Genomic DNA, 19,928 nt, shown 5'->3' with positions numbered 1-19,928 from the left:
ACTTGTCAGATATAGGTAAGTACCTGTTATACAGAGGAACAATGAGACATGCTGCATCTTACAAAAACAGTGAACGAGATTTTAAATGGCAGGAATTTTAAAATTCTTTCTGAAAAGAACATAAATTACTAGTTGTTGTCAAGTATTTATCAAAATATCAAACAAAATTTTAAGTCAAACACACAAAAACCCCCACCCTTAAATCATGGCAAAGTAATGACAGCATAAAATTAAAGTTCATTTCAGTTACATTTTGTGCTTACATGAGCTGTAAAATGTTTTGCATAGCTTCTTGTGCGGGATTTTTGTTGTGGGAATTGTATTAAACTCAGTCGCCCTTCCAGATGCTTTCATCTGACCTTTATAATGTTACTTTTATGTCGTTTTCTTTATTTTAAAAAGTTAAGGGCTTTGGTAAAATGTTTGTCAGTAGCAAGTGCCAAAGAAAAGATTATTTTTTTTTTCTTTGTGATTTTGTTATGTATTTACAGTACAGCATGTAACTGTTTTGTTAGGCACAGCATACCTGGAAAAAACTCTTGGGTTTTAGGGTTTTGTGTAACTTGGATAGAAACAGGCAAAGTTGAATAAAAATGTATTTCTTAAATAATATTTTTTTTTAGTATAAAGTTTTTTGAAGATTCATGCGGAGAGATACAACAGCTTTACAGAGGATTATTTTTCCCAAATATTGTAATAATGTTTTTGGATACACATCTAATAGATACTTTGCATAGAAAATCTTATAACTGTAATACATTTAATCATATTGCAAGTTGTATATACAGATTTGCACAAATTGTTTTGCCTTAGGGGTACAATTCTGGCCAACTCCACTGAAATGAGTTTGATTTGTGTTTTTAAAACAAACCAACAAACAAAGTGGTTCCTAGACACAGTTGTAGTCTCTGCTTTGCACTTAAAAGGTAGCTTTCCTTCTGCTCGTCAGCTTCCTCTGCTTTGGTGCTCCTCTTTCTGATGATACAAGTTCTCCTTTTTCTGGGCTGTTTCTGGCCCGTTTTGTTTCCCACTTTCAGGCCATGGCTGTTTCTAGTTCTCAATCTGTGGCTCTGGTACAGACTGTTGTGGGCAGTGCAGTATTAGTTTACGTCATCAGAAAACATTGAGATTTTCAGAAGTTACAAATGAAAGAAAGGCACTGCAGCAAAGGGAAGTGCTGAGTCCTGCAGCTGGGGAGAGCAACCTCAGGCAATGTTGTTGTACATGCTGGACAGGCCACCCAGCTGGAAAGCAGCTGGCAGAAAAGGAACTGGGGGTCCTGGTGCACACCAAGTTGAACATGGGCCAACCATGTGCCCTTGCAGCAAAGGCGGCTAGTAGTGTCCTGGGCTGCATTAGGGGGAGTGTCGTCAGCAGGTTGAGGGAGGTGATCCTTCCCCTCTGAACAGCTGAATAGCACTGGTGAGGCCACACCTGGAGTCTTGTGTCCTGTTCTGGGCTCCCCAGTAAAAGAGAGAGGTGGACATGACATACTGGAGAGAGTCCAGCACTGGGCCACAAAGATGATGAAGGGATTGGAGCATCCCTTCTATGAGGAAAGGCTGAGAGAGCTGGGACTGTTCAGCCTGGAGAAGAAAAGGCTTGGGAGGATCTCATTAATGTATATAAATACCTGAAGGGAGGGTACAAAGGGGACATAGCCAGGCTCTGCTTAGCGGTGCCCAGTGACAGGAGCAGAGGCGATGGCCACAAGCTGAAACCCAGGAGGTTCCCTCTGAACATCAGGAAGCACTTTTCACTGTGAGGGTGACCAAGCACCAGCATGAGTTACCCAGAGAAGCTGTGGAGTCTTCATCCTTGGAGATACTCCAAAGGCTGCCTGGACATGGTCCTGAGCCAGCTCGCTCTAGGTGGCTTTTCTTGATCGGGGGGTTGGACCGGATGATCTCCAGAGGTCCCTTCCAACTTCTAACCATTCTGTGATTCTATGTTTTTGGTTTTTTAAATTGTGAAAATACCATTTTTTTTCTAAATGACGTTTTCATGAAGTACTGTTCCATACTTTCTGTTCAGTCAGTTCAATTAAAGTAACCTGACATTTCCTTAGACTTTGTCAGAAGCTTTTTATTTAATTTTTTTTATTACTTTGTTCTACTGCAAGTAAAGTTTCGGGCTGATACAGTAGTCTTTAAGTAAAACTATATTTTGAATGCTTAAAGTTTATAGTTGGCTTGTGTCTTGAATGCTGTATTCTGCAGTATTAAGAATGCATGTAGAAATTTGAGACTAGTTACGGCTCAGCATCAGGTGTAAAACGCAAAGTTAATACTCACCTCTGAAGCCATTATAAGTTGAAGTATGAAGTCATTCAATAGCTAGAATAAAGAGGTTTGGAAATAGCTGTTTTCTTCATTTGAATTGTTGGTTAGAGGCAAGTAAATGAGATTTTGAACTATGAAATATTACACCTACTGGCTGTATTCCAGGTGTATTATTGTTTTATATTATGTACTGTATCCCCCCTGGCTGATCTTATTATATTCGTTGTTTTACTGTTACTTATTATTGGTGTTACATTAGCATCTAGAAACTCATACGAGAAAAAAGTGGTCTCTACACAGTAGAAATTGCATTTCCATTTAATGGAAGAGGAAAAGAAATTAAAAAATGGTCAGGACCCCATCCACTGTACTTTGCAGTAGTCTGACTTGGAATTCATAGAAATGGTTGTTCTTCTTAGGTAGAAGTGCTTACAAGCTTTTGTTCTCAGAATCAAACTACTTGTTTCAGAGTAAGTCTTTTTGGTGAGGGGGGACTAGTTCCTATTGCATTTGTATAACATTTCTCATTTCTGTTTTGAGTTCATATAGCACATATGCTTACTTATTCTTCAAAGGTCGTAGATACACAAGAGAGAAAAATGATGACTTCACTAACAGACATTAAAGATAAAGCAGAATAGGACAGAATATGCTCCTTCATCAGTATTTGTATAAGAGGAATACTGAATATATGCAGTAGGGGTTTTTGCTTTTGTTTGTTTTTTTGGTGTTTGGTTTTGTTGTACATGTGTGGGGTTTTTTTCCCCCAACACTTAATATTAAATGAAAAGACAGAAATTCCCAAAATACTCTTTGGGGTTTGTTTTGGTTTGTTTTGTTGTTTTTTTGTTTTGTTTTAATACTGAAGTATATTGAGACTTTTCTGCATCACAGAGAGGTGCAGTCACATAATATATGCCGTGTATATATTCCCACATATAGTCATATATATAGGCATGGTTGCTCTAATTCAGTGATTTGGGAAAACAGAAGTGTTGTATGTACCACCTATGTCAGGGTTTTATACTGTGAAAGTTAAAGGTTACAGTTCTTAAGTTTTTTCATTTACTTCAGTACTGATTTTAATTGGTAAGATTGCCTTAGATCTGGGTTCCCTACATTTGTTTGTATCCTCCTTAACACAAACTCATCTTTGGTAGAAAGCTGACTGTTTTACCAACCAGTAGTTAGTCTGAAAAATGAAAAATCTGAGGTATAGAGAAACAAAAATGTAATTTGGCATTTAGTTTAACCTAAAATAAACAAACAGCCCCCTATCAGTTAAGTCTGTCTTATCGTTTGTTTTAATGATTATCTAATGGATTATCAATTTTTTATATATAAATTGATGAAAATACAGAATTTTTATTTAAGACTTGTGAATTCATTTGCTGGAATATGAGTCAAGCTAGGTGGTATTTGAAGCCTTGATTTAAATTGTGCAAAAGGATGACAATAATGGTTAAGGAACAAAAGAGGAATTGATTCCCAACTTCACATATATTTAAAAGACTAGCAATGTTGCGGCATTCAGGGTTGAGTTTGGTTATGATTTAACCCCTGGTATAAAATCACAATGTGCAAATGATTCTCACTCATATATTAATATTTTCATGGTTTTTTTAATCAGTAGACCTTAGTTAGCTTCACTTCTAGATCATTTGAGTACATGAAGACTTGATATTTGGAAATTTATTTTTTGTTTTTTAAAACTTATTACAAGCATAATCATGAGGGGAAACTGAAAAACAGGCTGTTACCTTTCATAATTGCACTTGTTGCAGTGCTACGAATAACTTCAAACAGGTCAAATGTCAGAGAGGAAAAAGTGTAATTATAATACACTTGCTCAAAATACTAAGCTACATATTTTTGTTGAAAGATCTGAAATAGATGTAACGTCCTTTTATTCTGAGTAGACAGTATGTAAAGATACTAAAAAGACCTTTTATTTTCTTATAGAACAATAAAGTCAGACGTTTTGCATTTGAGCTCAAGATGCAAGACAAGAGTAGTTACCTTCTAGCTGCAGACAGTGAACTTGAAATGGAAGAATGGATAAACACTCTGAACAAAATCCTACAGCTTAACTTTGAGGCTGCAATGCAAGAAAAAAGAAATGGGGAGTCTCATGAAGGTAAGCAGGGTTTCTAGCAATGCTAATACAGTTATGTAACAACATCTGCGTACATACATTTGGAAAGAAAAGCTTTATTGTTGCTAAATTTTTTTGTTTTCTTTGGTCATAAAAATTATAGGGCTTTTCACTGTCTGTTTGAACTGATGAGAGTTTTGACCTGTTGGCATTAAAATAGCACTGTTCTGTCTTGGTTCTGGTTGAGTTAAATCTAGAAGAGAATAGTGACACTGATCAGAAGTCTAGAAAAGTAGAACCCACAATGAAAAATCAGGACCAAGGCAGTTTAAGGAGAAGAGGAAATTTAGGAGGTACTTGTTTTGAAATCTGTAAAATGCTGCTGAAAATTGAATCATCTGTTCAGTGGTCACTGTAGGTAGAAGAATAAGAAACTGTGGTTGCAGTGAGGGACTTTAAATTTAGATGTAACTGCCTTGACCACAAATATTTCCCTAAAGTACTGAAATAGATTGCTTGGGTGTAGAAGCTCCGTTGGAGCCCTTTAACAGTAGGTAAGGCAGATACCTGTAAGGAATGTGGTGTAGGTATGGTTGATAGTTCGGTGACAAAAGGATATATCGTCTAGATGTCACCTTATGCATTTTTCCGCTTGAGAGTGGATGGGGAGGGCAACTGGTATGAGACCAAGTGTATGCATATCCAGAAGAACCTGGAAGAGACTATAAAAGGATGTTCTGCTTATTAATAGCACAATATACCAAAAGGGATCATTAGTCTTTAAAATTAGATATCACAGTCTTTGGTGAAGATTGCAAGAATTTAAGATGATGTATGCAACAAAAGCAAATTGGAAAAAGAGACGCCTGTGAAAGACATTTTGGTCAGTGGTCCCCGGTTGACCTTAGAACTGCAAGATGCTTATAGCTAACTGAATGATTGCTTTGTAAATCTAGTAACTGTTGGAGAGTAAAGCTGGGAACCTAACAAACAGGGGGAACTTGTTTTGAAATCAATTTACAAGGCATAGTGGAAAGAATAATGTAAATTTGTGCATTGAGAATCTCCTTTCTCCATGCAGATATCAAAATTGGTATTGAAGCTATTTTCTAGGTAAGATTGTAACTAACTGTTGCTTTACCAATTTATGTAATTGGTTATATCTTCCAAGAAGTCACGGCTTCAAAATGAAATGATGGAGTCATCCATAACCTATTTATGTTCACAAAAGTAATTTTTGGAGGGAGTAGGAATGTTTTTTTTAAAAAAAAATCAGAAATACCTTTTCTACACAGTTTTTTGAGTAGCTTGGGGTTTTTTGATTTTTTTTTGTTGTTGTTTTTTAATTATTTTTAATTTTTTAAATGTGGTTTTATAATTTCAGATGATGAACAAAGCAAAATGGAAAGCTCTTCAAGTAGTTTTGATAACTACTATCCTGAAATTGCCAAGGTAACATATATTGTAAATGCCAACTCAGGATATAAAGTACTAAATGTTAAGTTAGCCACATGAACTTTCAGTAAAGGTAAGGTATTGGCTGCTAGCTGCCAGTCAGTTTGTCGTGCTTTGAAAGCTTAGAAGCTCTTTCATGAGTAGATGCGATTATTGAGCCTCTTCATTTTCTGCTTTTTGGAAGCAAACTAGCTACTGTCTTAAAGTTGCTTATGTAAATCTTGACATGCTGTTTAAAAGCAGCATGTTTTATTATTTTACTAGTTTATTTTGTATATTTCGTATTTATTGCATGCAGGTAAGTGCTAAAGTATTTCTATAGAAATCTAGTTATACTAAAGTCAAGTTTTATTTTTATAGTTAGAAGTCCAGAGCAGCAAAATAGCAGTGAAGATGTGAATGTATTTTAAGATGCTTGTGTTTGTAATGTGCTGGCAAGTTCATGGATACTTCTTGTATTGCTATAGTTCTTGCTTTTCAATTTTGTTCTCCCAGAGGTGTGGTAGAAATAGAAATAAGAATAAAATAAAAATAAATAGAAAATAACAGCAACTCTTCCTCAGCCCATTTGCAGACTTTATTTCAGTTAAAGCAGTGATTTGTGTGTTGCAGTAAGTTTTTCTCTAAGGGAGAAATTTTTGTTAAGGACTGGAGCTGGTGACCTTTTTCTGTTGAAGTTTCAGAATCCAAATGCCTTCCTGTGGCTTCCTTACACTTTCTTCTCTGTGGCACAGCCTGCAATCTTGAAACGTTTCTGCTTGACCATGGTCTGGCATGCTCTCCTCTTCTTTTCTGAGGATCTGTCTGACCCAGTAACCACTCCTGAAGGGAGTGCAGCTTGTTAACTAAGAACAATCAGTAAAACAAATTCTAGATAGAATTTTAATAGATATTACAATAGCTAACATATCAAAAGATCCAGTCAGAATACATTAACAGGCTTTTAGCACCCAAATTGGTTGCCTGACTTAATTCTTTCTGCTACTGCTTTGTAATCAACTTAACACATGTACACAAAAAGCTATTATGTGATAATCTAACTCCAGCTACGACTCTCTAGAAATTAATTTGGATTGTGGTGCATACAATCAAGTTTTCCTTGGAAGAGCTGTAAGCATCAAACAGCATACTTCCATGAAGCTGTGAAAATTTATTTCAGGAACAAATATAAAATTAGTTGCTCTCATTGTATGGGAGAATTTTCTTTACAGTCAAGAGTTACTGGAATGCTTAGGTTCCATATGACTTACAGAGGGGACTTTTATTCAGGGCTGCAGCACCTGCGTATTGTTTTAGTACTACAAATGCTGCTTCCTGTTTTCATAACCTTCTGATTGGAATCATGCAGCTCTTTAAGCTAGGTATTTTTCTAGAGTGTTATTTTTCTCAGCTCTTTATGCACTGACTTTTTTTTGTCCATGGTTATAACCCATTTAAATTTTTGTTTCCTTCAAAATAAGTTTTTCAGTTTTCCCATTCTAGTTAATCTTTACTAAATACTACCTTTCAGAATTATTTGCCCTAAAGTATTTTTTTAGCCTTTTTTCCCCTGAGGAGAATTACAGGGAAAAATCTGCCCATTTGCATTAGCCTGAACTTGATTACTCTACATAAGTGCTCTTTGTTTTGAGGATTTTTTTTTTTGTCCTCTATCCTTTCTTGCATTGTCTTTTCAGCTGCTGTTTGGGTTTGGTTCTTTTTTCCCCAGTGAAGGACTTACAAGGCATTGAGCACTCTTTTAGAAGACTTTATAGTTGCTCTATTATTTTTGTTGGTTGTAGGAGGAGATTTTCACAATAACTGACCTCATATCCTTATGAGGAAAGAGAAATTCCTTCAGGGGTGATTGTAGAGCACCTGACAATAGGGGGAAAACAGTCTTCCTTGGAAAGGTTTAACCCTTGTGAGTACATCGCCAAACCTTTGTTTTTCTATCAACAGCTGTTTATAACATGAATGAATAAGATGGTGTTGTGTGCTTCAGTGCACAGACGTGCACATGTATACCTCAATCTGTCCTGCCCACTTCATGTTCCTTTCATCTGTAACTTAATTACAAAGAGTGAATGTAGGGTTTTTGTTGTTGATTTTTTTTTTTAATCTTCAGAGAAAACAAATTAGACCTCTATCTTGAATAACTATGTGACTGTCATGATCAGTGTGCCCAAGTACCTCCTTAACCATTACAGGTCCCAGTATTCCTTGAGGTAGGAAAACATTGTCCCTGTTTTACAAATGAGGAAATGGAATTACAGAGTCACTGCTGTGCTGTAGACAGGGTTGATGACTACATACATTTTCAGTTCCTGACTTCTGACTGACTGTCCCTTATGTGTCAATCAGAAATGCATATTGTCTTGTCTTTAATACACGAAACACCAAAGAATCTAAAACTATTCAAGATGTGTTAGCTGAAACAGTTTTCGTCTTGCTCCTATGACTAGATCATCCTCTTCGGTTCTTGCCACTGGCTATTTGCTTTCCAAAACATACATGCAACCTTCTTGCCATCTTTAAACTTTTTCAGAGTTTACTCCTGTATTTCTCAATCCTACTGGCTGTTGAACAAGGAAAGTCTGCCAATACTCTGCTGCTATCGAGTGTCTGTCACAAAAATTTTTGTCTTTTCGCCTGTGTATTAAAGATAACAAAGTAAAGTAAATGAAATCCATTAGAGCATCTATACTCAAAATTACACCTCAGAACTTCCTCTTCTGTAATGTATCCTTTAAGTACATTTAAAAAAAAAATATTATTATCAACGTAAAATAGGATTTTGATCTCTTAGAGCCGATGGTTTTTGGTTTTTTCTTTTTCTTGAGACATAGTAGGAGTTTATTCAACCTCCAGCAAAGCAGATGTAGACAGCAGATCACTTCCAGCTGATGGTCAGTGTTGAGCATTTTAGGTTGGTAACTTCTTTTAACCCCTGCACACTGATCCAAAAATAGACACCTGCCTGTAATGTAGTACTTTGTCTCTCATTCATACATATCTCATAGCCAGCTTCTACTTTGGGAATGGCAACTCTCCTACATGGGTAATTCTGGCACATGCATATGTCCATTTGTCATGTCCTGTGACTTTAAAAATCATAGAATATTCTATAAATAATACCTTTCTTAAAAAAAGTAACCTATGTATACCATCAATTTTCACATTCTATTTTGTTCCACTTTACTTTTGTTTTACTGTTAATAGGTAGGTATCCACAAATCCTAGGCAGGATCAGTGTACAGTGTAACTCTGTAACTGCAAAGTAACTTCTAAGTGTGAGGGTTTTATCTTTTGGAAGTTTTTTGGGTTTTTCCATCTAACCAAAGGAAAACCACTTCTTTGGCAGCAGAGCTCAAGAAAAGGAAAAAAAAAAAACCCAAAACAAAACACAAAACCCACAAGAAAAAGAAAAAAGAAAAAGAGCTCTGATGGTGTTTCTTAATTTAGGTAACCTGTTGTTTCCTGAGCAATCTTATGGTCTTAAGATAGCTCTGACCTTTAACTACATTCATACCTTTTTTGTGTTTTTTTTTTTCTTCTTCTTCTTCTTCTTCATAAAATAGTGTTATGAAAGTTATTTATTGTTTAAGAAGGCAAAATGCTATATGAGCTACACTGGAGTATACTTCCCACAAGTTTGGAAGGTTACATGTTGCTGATGTACGGGGGTTTTTTGAGGCCTGGAAAAGCCTTTAGAGGAGAGTAGCCTTCTCTTACTTTTTACTCAGATGTGATGGAGCAATTTAAACTCAGGAGTTGCAAAGCTCAGGGAGAGAAGTGCGCATGAATTAAAAACATGTAAAGCTTTGAATGTCACAGAAAAAGGAATGAAATTGAAAACCACTTTCATTTAATGGTGTGTTACTAAGACTTTTTTTCTTATTTTGAACAGAGTACCAGAGAAGCAGAAATCAAGTTGAAAAGTGAAAGCAGAGTTAAACTTTTTGCCTTGGACCCAGATGCACAGGTTAGACTTTTTTACGAGGAAGCATGTTATTTTCTTTTATGTTTATCCTTTTGAGATGAGAAACAACTTATCTTATTTTTCTTTTCTCTTTCTAAAGAAACTTGACTTTTCTGGTATTGAACCAGAAGTGAAGCCATTTGAAGAAAAATTTGGAAAAAAAATTCTTGTGAAGTGTAACGATTTATCTTTTAATTTGCAAAGCTGTGTTGCAGAAAATGAAGAAGGACCAACAACAAATGTAAATAATTAATCTATTTATTTTCTGTTAATATTGTAGCGAATGTCTTAATATTTTGTTGGCGCTGTTCTTAATGGCAGGAATTATTTGCTGTGATTGAGAAACTTATTTTCTGGGGGTTTTTCTACTCCTTTATATGAAAATGAGAGCCTAAATCCTACCAAAAGTAGCTTTGCTACTAATCTTTTTGTTTTGTTGAAAAAGGTGGAATTTTTCTTTTACAGCTTGTGAGTAAATTCTAGAGTGATGGCTGTGTGTAACTGTTTATGAAAATGTTACTCATCTTCCTTTCATACACATTTTTACAGTAATATAGATGCCAGCAATGACAGTTGATTCTTTTTTTAACTGTCTAGGTAGAACCTTTCTTTGTCACATTATCACTATTTGATATTAAAAACAACCGGAAGATTTCAGCAGATTTCCATGTTGATTTGAACCATGCCTCAGTACGGCACATGTTATCCAGTACATCTCAACAAATGATGAATGGCAGTGGTGATAGCATACACAGAATTCAAGACATGCATGAAACAGTGTTACAATATCCAAAGCAGGTAAGAACTAGTAACTTAAAGAATTAGTAGGATTTTGGATAGAAGTAGAGAGTTTTCCTACATGCTTCGGATGGTTTTCTATTATGTAATGTAAAATGTGCTATATTTATATCTTGTTTTATTCCTAGGGAATATTCTCAGTCACGTGTCCTCATACTGACATTTTCCTCGTGGCTAGAATAGAAAAAGTATTACAGGGAAGTATTACACATTGTGCTGAACCATATATGAAAAGTTCAGATTCTTCAAAGGTATGTTTTCTTTTTATGTGGCATGGAAAAAATGCTGAGGCAAGACAGGTTGATTGCAGATTAAGAAATATCAATTAAAAGCTTAGTTCTTTTATAGGAAACTGAGATAATGGGATGATTTGATTTAGTAAGTTGTAGTTATTACTAGTAACTATAATGAATTGAAATAGGTAGTGTAACATATTGGGAAATACTTATTTAGCTTTTTATAATTGTGACATAATCTATAATTTTTTAAATGGCTTGATATAATCTATAATTTTTTAAATGGCTTGATATAAACTGATTTGACAAAAGAATGTTAGACGTCAATGTGAAAGTTGAGTTGAAACTTGTTGAACAATGAAATATTAAATATAAGTCAGAAATTAACTGTATACCTCTCTTAGTTAATGCATCTTATTTACTATATCGTTGTTGACTTTTCCTTTGTGTCACTTTATGGTGACCAGAGCTTACTGTAACTTTATCTGCACTCTTGCTGTTTTTTCCTTCAGAACCGTTAAGTTCATTAAGCTTCTGTTTTTATGTATAAAATGCTTTGCAGATTTGATAGAACTCCCCATCACTTTTGGAAATAGACCACTGAAACATCTTAAGTTTACAGGAGTCTAGGATGACATAACATTGTAATGTTTTCCAAAACATATCTACAAGGACCTTTGTCAATTGCTATTTCCTGTCTGTCACTGAAGAAAGAGTTTCAATTTTGTTGATTTACAGCTATGCTTAAATAGTTGGACCAAGATACTAGGAGAAAAAGTTTATTTGTAAGCAATCTCAGCTACTGTTGACATTCTTCCTGTTTTCACCTAGTGAAAGGGAAAAAGGAAGGGTTAACTTTCAGTCTCTGCAGAGGAACATTGTTCTTTCCTACTGATTTAATGCTGGCTAAGCTACACATTAAAAAAAATGGTATTTTTCACTTCGTCTTATTATAGATCAGACTACTGATTTGCTTTTCCAAGAATACTTGAGATTTTTTTCAGCTATCATTGGAAAACAGCAGCTTTGTATTTTTGGAGTCTGGTTTTGAAGTGTATGTTGACCGCTACTGCGTTAAAACAAACCTGAACTGAGTAACTGCTTTTGGTGGTCTTGGGCCTGAGCCACGTGGGAAGGTTAAGTAAGCCCAAATGTTCCCAAATTTGATGCTGAGCGCTAGACTTGTGTTGCCCTCTACTGCAAGAGTAGTCAGTAGGAACATTCATGGTTATATTAACATATGCTGTCCATTTCTGGTATTCATTTGCTTATAATTTTGATAATATAGTTGAAGACTTAGTTTGAATTTTTTTCTTTTTTTGTTCTCTGGGATTACACTGTGTTAATTTGAAACAAAACAGAACGGTACAAGCTATGTAGGCCTCCATGTGTGTCAGCGCAATGAGCAAATTCCTGTTCCCCGCAGAATTACTACTCTGGACAAGGAGAGGGGAAAATGGAAGCAGCAGATTCTATAGCCAAGAGACATCACTTGTTCGCCCCTTAAACATTGAATACAGTGGATTAATGATGATTACTTATAAAGGTTCTATGCTTCTGAGTGTAATTTCCCCCTTTTTACAGGAAAGGATAATGGAGAGTTGGTTCAAACAACACACTAATAGAAACAGCTTTTCATAGTGTCAACAGTATAGATCTGGAATAATATTCAGGCAGGTTTACTCTGTGTTTTTCTGCATCTGGCAAATAATTTTGCTCTGTGTAGGCACATATGAGAAGCAGGTTTCTGGAAAAGAGAAGCCCACTGCTCTGTCAGGAGCTTCTGCTTTATCTCAAGTGGGTCAACTTGGTGTTAAACCCACTCAAACTAGTGTGTTTCTAGCTCTGAGTGTTATATATGTTGGTTCTATATAATGGATTTGTTTGTTCACTTAAAAGTTAACAAACCCAACAATTTTAAGTTTTAATGAAAACAATGTTGCAGTGTCCATAGGTAGAATTGTCCATGTAATCGTGATACAACTCCTCCCTGTATTCTGTGTGTACTTGTACTACAAGTATTGCAGCGTATTTTACTGTTAACTCTTCAGGAATGTGTTCTGGTACAGAGTGGGTGGTGAATAGGGAAGCAAGGGGGGTGTGTTTTTATCTGGGAACACAGTTGTGTCCTAAAAACCAGTTGCATTTTGCTCTAGCTTTCGTATGAGTTTTGTACATAATAATTTTTTTCTCACTTAATTAAATATGTATTATTGAGGGTGTAGAATGGGTCTGTGTTTTCACCGATGAAATCCTGTGTAATCAGCAGGCCCTGTTTAATGTGAAATTAATTGTTAAGAGGTATTTTCATTTGTCTTTCACTCACATACTTAGTATTAATCTTCTTTAGAAGATTTCCCAATTCATATCAGTGTCCATATGTGTTTTTTTTCCTTGTGTCCTATCGGTGCAAAAAATGTAGCTTTTTAAAAAAGCTTTTTTTTTTTTTTAATGACAGCTTTTATGTCCCTTGCAGGTTGCACAGAAAGTTTTGAAGAACGCTAAGCAGGCATGCCAGAGATTAGGTCAATATAGAATGCCTTTTGCCTGGGCAGCTAGGTAAGGACAGATCTTGTCAACCTCTATTTTTTCCTAACTTTCCTTATTTTCTGCATCTCACTTCTTGTAAAACTTAATGTTCTATTTAAATTATTTCTTTTTTTACTTTCAACTAACCAAAGATTTCAGACAAACAAACTTACACTTCAGCTCTGTGGTAGGAAAAAAGTTATAAACATTCATTATGTTATTATTCAAATCATTGACTATTGCCAACTGTTTTCTATTATTAGTATTTTTTATTTTACTAAGAATGAAATGGTTCACACTTGATTTGTTAGGCTGAGCTATTTATATGTTAACACACCTACAATGACAAGAGTATTAAATGCTTAATATGAAGGATGGTGCAGTGTGTTCTAATTTGCAGTAAAGAAATTCCCTGAATTGGATTTCAACACTTTCATAAACTCAACTGAAAGCAAGATTTTGACTTTCAGGACGCTGTTTAAAGATGCCTCAGGAACCCTGGACAAAAATGCAAGATTTTCTCCTCTCTTCAGACAAGATAGTAATAAACTTTCAAATGAAGACATGCTGAAATTGTTAGCAGATTTCAGGAAGTAAGTCTAATTTTTCTAAGTCTAAATGTAAGTTAAAAAAGTAAGTAAAAGAAAAGTTAAAAGTAAGTCTAAATGGAGCACCTCTCCTATGCAGAAAGGCTGAGAGAGTTGGGGTTGTTTGGCCTTGAGAAGAGAAGTCTCTGGGAAGACTTTATTGCAGCCTTCCAGTACTTAAAGGGGCCTCCTAAGAAAGATGGCGACAGACTTTTTAGCAGGGCTTTTTGCAATAGGACAAGGGGTAATGGTTTCAAACTAAAAGAGGGAAGATTTTGACTAGATAGAAGGAATACATTTTTGATAGTGAGGGTGGTGAAACACTGGCCCAGGTGGCCCAGAGAGGTGGTAGATGCCCTGTCATTGGCAACATTCAAGGTCAGGTTGGACAGGGCTTTGAGCAACGTGATCTAGTTGAAGATGTCCCTGCTTATTGCAGGGGGGGTGACCTAGACGACCTTGAAAGGTCCCTTCCAACCCAAAGATTCTATGATTTCCCCACTTTAAGAAACTAACCAACCATACCCGAAGTGCCTCCTCCCTCCCCGCCCCAAGCCATATGTCGTTATGGTCTTGAACTGGAGCATCTAATCTTTTGACTTATAAATTTGTATGTTTTTCACTTCAAATAGAGAAGTTATATAAATATAGTCAAGGCCTACATGCAAGCTCTAGATCTTTCCTTTGCAGGACTGAAATATTATGCTGTGTGTAACTTGCAGTAAGCATCATATCCTGAAGTAGCTCTGTGTTAGGAGTTACGCTTTCACAATGCACTCTTCTGGTTCTCAAAGGAAAACAAGTATAAGCATAAATCGTATGTTCACTGACCTTGGACAGAGAATGCTAGGTCTCAGGGAAAGGGATTTAAGCCACTATCCAGTCCACCTTCCTTGGGGGAGTGCATGTGGCTCATCATGCCTAAAAAACAGAACATTGGTCATCCCTTTTTTTGAAAGCGTTGCTAAAGATTGCATCAGTTTGTGTGCAAGGCTTAAGAATCTCCTGACAGATGACCCTATTAATAAACTAGTTTTAATCCCCTTATTAAATAGGATGTAAAATAATAGAGCTATCTTTGCTGCTTTGCAAAGGCATTTCCACTTCTGTTATGGTACGGTTAGCTGGAGTTGTATTGATTTCAACAATTGCTAATTGCAAAAGGCTCAGGTACAGTTTCTTTATTTTATTCTTGCTTACCAAATCTGATAAGGAGATGAGGTTTGTAATAGATACTTTAATTCCATTTTAGCAAGCTGCTTAAAGTTTTATTGAAGTTTACATAGCATTGAAATTGCTGTGTACTGATATTCCTTGCCATAAACAGTATTATTGAAACTGAAACTAATACAGTAAATTAGCCTGCCACATCACTGTACTTTGTGAATTAAGGAAATGCTTTTGGTTATTCCAGCATTCTGTTTGTGGAATCATGTACAGTATTTCACAGGACTTTTAGTAAGAAAGAGGTTGTAATGTCTAAGGCTTAGCTATTGGAATTAGAATCCAGACTCCTACCAGGAGAAGTTGTTTGTTTCACAGCACGGGATTGCATTTTGGGAAAATTTTACATCCACTTTCTCTGCAATAATTTAAAAAAATCATTCTGCTGACAGCCTTTACTAATAAAGGGTTCTGTGTTGGTGTTTTAGCATGGAAAATATTCCTACTTCAAATCATATTTCTTATTTAGCTACATGATAACATCTAAGAAATTCATTGTCAGCTAGTTAATAGTAAACATTTTGCCGGGTGAGTTATTGCTCTGGAAAAAGGAGGAGGTAGAAAAAAAAATCACTGAGTAGAAGATTAATTTGTTAACTTAATGATTTCGCTCCCCCATTGCTCTTCCCCCAAGTTTACCACATTACCATAAATGCTTGTCACTGGCTATTGAGATTTAAAAAGCTTACTTATAGGTCCCCTCTTTGCTGCAAATGATAGTGAGTTTTTACATGGCAAACACAACCTATCTTTAACGAAGTTTTTCATTTCGATTTAAAGAAAGAAAAACATCATGCATATTCTTAACCTTTTCCACACTTGTGACTAAAGCCTGACTTTTTTTTTGAGAATTCGGAGAAGAATACTGTGAATCTAGGCAAAAAGCAAGACCAGATCAGTCATCCACCCCCAAACCACCTTTCCTCTTGTACTCTTATTTCAGGATATTACTTTTGCCTCTGTTTCCTATTATCTCTTTTCTCTGGCATCTGATAGTTTTACATTTAGCCTGACTTTGAGGTTTTTTTCCTTCCTATAGACCTGAAAAGATGGCCAAACTTCCTGTTATTTTAGGAAATCTGGATGTTACAATTGATAATGTGTCACCAGATTTTCCAAGTAAGTATTAATAAACGCTGTTAAATGGACATTCGGGCTTTTTCTCTTCAGATTTTTATTGTTTTTTAAATGTATTTTCAGATTATGTCAACTCATCGTACATTCCTATGAAACAGTTTGAAAGCAGTACAAAGACACTAATAACATTTGAAATAGAGGAATTTGTTCCCTGTATACCAAAACACAGTCAGCCTTTCACCATCTACAACAATCATCTGTATGTTTATCCAAAGCACTTGAAATATGACAGTCAAAAGTCTTTTGCAAAGGTGAGTACAGGAAAACTACATTCTTCTTTCTCTAGTTTGCTTAAGACTTTTTACATATTATATTTCTGTGATGATCCTTACAATTAATTGTTTGGGTTTTTATGTTTAAATACTGCTTTAGGCTAGAAATATTGCAGTATGCATTGAGTTCAAGGATTCTGATGAAGAGGATTCTTTGCCTTTGAAGGTTAGTCTTTTGATTTTTGTGACTGATAAAATAGTGAACAGTTAGCTAAGTAACACAGTAATACTTGATTAATTTATCTAGTTTGGGATGGCAGCTTTCATGCATTTGACATGAGTAACTTCTAGATGACTTTCTTGGTTTTGATATAAAATATTACTAAAGAAACCTCAGAGCAATTAATTTCTTTATATCAACAAAAATTCCAAGAATAAACTTGTTGTAAACAGAAGTGGCTTGTGCATACTCCATAGGAGGAATTCTTTAAGTTAAAACAGTAAAGCTTTAGATCAACTGCAGAGCCAAGCTCTGTGTTTATGAGCTACCACAGTGTATTAGAGGTGCCTGGAAGAAAAGAAGTTAAAAAAAAAACAACTATAGAAATCCTGAGATAAAATCACAGTGTCAACTATACTGCACAGCAGGCAAACTAGAGATCATGTAATCTCCTGTCTGTGCAAAGCAGCCAAGTTAAACACAAGTTAAAATATTTCAAATTCTAGGTGAAACAGATTATAAGCTGTGAGTGAAAACAGATCACAGGGGGTTTCTTTGTTCTTTTTTTCCTTTTTCTATTATTAGTGTATCTATGGTAGGCCGGGTGGACCAGTATTTACTAGAAGTGCATTTGCTGCTGTTCTGCATCACCACCAAAATCCAGAATTTTATGATGAGGTAAGCTACCTTTCTGAGGTAACTTTTGCCGGTTTAGGTGTTATGTAAGTTTCAAAAATACAAGAAAAGATTTCAGGATTGCAAAATTCTTGATAATGATTTCAGTTAAATCAGCCCCCCCTTTTCACTGTAAGTAAATTTTTGTAAGTTTTGTGTGTGTGATTCTTGACCTTGCTTCAAATAACACATAACCTGGAATTGCTTTTTAAATGTGCAACCAATAAGGCGTGTCACTGCTCTAGCTGAAGGCTTCTACAAAGGTTGTGATTCTTTGCCTTTCAGATTAAAATAGAATTGCCCACTCAGTTACATGAAAAGCACCATTTGTTGTTCACCTTCTACCATGTCAGCTGTGATAATTCAAGCAAAGGGAGTACAAAGAAGAAAGATGTTGTTGAAACACAAGGTTTGTACGCTAATGCTTTGCTTTTAGTAACTACTGGGGAGATTTAATAAAATATGTTTATCTGGTAACTCGTGATTTTTTTGTGATCCATATAATGCTTTCTAAGTACATTATAATGACTGAAAGATTTAATTAGGTATTTCTTTCATTTTAAATGTTTCAGATGTTTTAGAATGTCTGTCAAATATATGGGGATTTTTTTTCAAACTCAGTGACAATTTATTTGTCTTTTTAATTATTTCTAATCATTTGAGTTCAAATCATTTGGCCCTTAAAGTAACATTTTCTGATTTATGAATTACATATCAGAAGTGTACGGTAAGACTTTTGTAAGGGTTTATGTAAACATTCATAACATTTTAAATTACTTGCCTTTCATGTTCCATAGTTGGGTATTCTTGGCTTCCTCTAATAAAAGATGGAAGAGTGGTGACCAATGAGCAACACATCCCAGTGTCAGCAAACCTTCCATCAGGCTATCTTAGTTATCAAGAAGTGGGGGTTGGAAAGGTATGTTATATAAAATTGGTCTAATATTTCAAAAACAGATGTGGAGAGAAGGCTTGGTTGTAATTCCCCAGTCTGATAAGATTTAAGTAATTTTCTAGTAGAATTTTTTTTCTTTTATAGCTGAAACGGAGTGCTTTGCAAAAGTTAGACATTTGCCTTAGACAAAACAAACCAACCCAAACAGAAATGGGAGACAAAACTTATGACTAAATTCTGACTTCTACAAGAATTTGAATCAACATGCCCTGATACAGTTTTTCATTTAAATCGTTAAGTACTTATTTCTGTTGTTATTTAGCTGATGTGCTTAGGATATGTTTATGTTTCATTTTTGTAATAAGAATTAGCTAGAAGTTACATATATATATTTTTAAATATATTAAACTATTTTGAGTTTATAAAGATACGAAAATAATCTGAAGTCCTTTACGAAATTTTTTTTAGCATTTCATGCTGTCTCCTCTCAGTAAGTCCTTTATTCTTGAAAAAGCCTTATTCTTACATCTTGACTTTTGTGATCTTTATACTTCACTAGTTAAACTTATGGTTGTATTTTTCAAAGCAGAAAGCTTGCAAAATTGGAGTAATAAAAATAATACTGAGGAGGATACAAAACGTAAAATGTTATAGGGGATTTGACTAAGAATGAAATGCAGAGACAAAATTAACTCATTTTGGAGGAAGAAGCCTAAAATCAAGAGCAAGAAGTGCTGCTCTCCTCCTATTCTACCACCTTTTCTTTTTAAAACTGCTGTAAGCTTTCCAACCATCGTCGTCTTCACACCCTTCATCTTTTCACATTGTAGGTGTATTCTTTTTGCCTCTGCTGTTTGTCTCTGCTCATGCCCATGGATAGGAGGTTAGGACCAATATGACTAGTTGTAGATCTAGCAGTAAAATCTCTCCCTAAATGGTTGTCAGGGTAGACAGCTGAGCATTCCCATTCTCAGTTCTTTGGAAATGGGACGGGAAGGAAGCACTGGCTGCTACCGATCAGTGACCTACATTAAGATTTAAACTGTGTCAGTGTCTGTGGAAATTCTTGTGTTATTTATCTCAGAAAACTAGTAGATATTTCTCTCTAGTCAGAACTTTCTTTGCAGATTTGAAAGGGAGGCATGAAGTCTGTGACTTAGAGAAAAGCAGTTTTGTTAGCCAGTGAGGAAACTAGTGTGGGACTTTTAAAAAACATTTTAAGCTTCATAAATGCTGTTGGTAATATTTCCTGCATAATTTTCCTTTTTTAATGACTTTATTCATTGCACACATTTCGTCAACGTGTTTAAAAAAAAAAAAAAGTGTTGTTTGTGGTACTATAAAGAAACTGTTTTACTCTAGTATACTACTGCATTATTTTACTTTTACTCTGCATATGTGTGTGCAGCATTCTGGTCCTGAAATTAAATGGGTAGATGGAGGCAAACAACTGTTAAAAATATCCACTCATCTGGTGTCAACTGTGTATACGCAGGTGAGTTATAAAACAAATTGAATTGGAGAAAGTTTTAGGAATAACGTATGCTTGTTATATGTACATACAATATTTGGGAAGATTCTTAAACTCAATGTGCTGATCTCTTACTTTTTTGTCTCTTGGA

General features: G+C 35.3%; 1 protein-coding gene across 2 annotated transcripts in view; it reads left to right on the top strand.

Annotated features, from left to right (window-relative positions):
- The window catches only part of DOCK9 (dedicator of cytokinesis 9), a 100,565-nt gene that overhangs the window by 20,484 nt on the left and 60,153 nt on the right, over window positions 1–19,928 (top strand). For both annotated transcript variants that reach the window (XM_010282684.1, XM_010282683.1), the window contains exons 8-22: window positions 4,245–4,419; window positions 5,762–5,829; window positions 9,722–9,796; window positions 9,894–10,034; window positions 10,391–10,591; window positions 10,720–10,842; window positions 13,304–13,386; window positions 13,827–13,949; window positions 16,207–16,286; window positions 16,368–16,555; window positions 16,677–16,742; window positions 17,322–17,414; window positions 17,697–17,820; window positions 18,209–18,330; window positions 19,715–19,801. In XM_010282684.1, the coding sequence (XP_010280986.1) occupies window positions 4,245–4,419; window positions 5,762–5,829; window positions 9,722–9,796; window positions 9,894–10,034; window positions 10,391–10,591; window positions 10,720–10,842; window positions 13,304–13,386; window positions 13,827–13,949; window positions 16,207–16,286; window positions 16,368–16,555; window positions 16,677–16,742; window positions 17,322–17,414; window positions 17,697–17,820; window positions 18,209–18,330; window positions 19,715–19,801 (1,749 nt within the window). The remainder of the gene's footprint in view (window positions 1–4,244; window positions 4,420–5,761; window positions 5,830–9,721; window positions 9,797–9,893; window positions 10,035–10,390; window positions 10,592–10,719; window positions 10,843–13,303; window positions 13,387–13,826; window positions 13,950–16,206; window positions 16,287–16,367; window positions 16,556–16,676; window positions 16,743–17,321; window positions 17,415–17,696; window positions 17,821–18,208; window positions 18,331–19,714; window positions 19,802–19,928) is intronic.

This window comes from Phaethon lepturus, unplaced genomic scaffold (genome assembly GCF_000687285.1).
Source record: "Phaethon lepturus isolate BGI_N335 unplaced genomic scaffold, ASM68728v1 scaffold422, whole genome shotgun sequence".
NCBI lineage: Eukaryota > Metazoa > Chordata > Aves > Phaethontiformes > Phaethontidae > Phaethon > Phaethon lepturus.
This window is presented reverse-complemented; position numbering and strand designations above follow the sequence as displayed.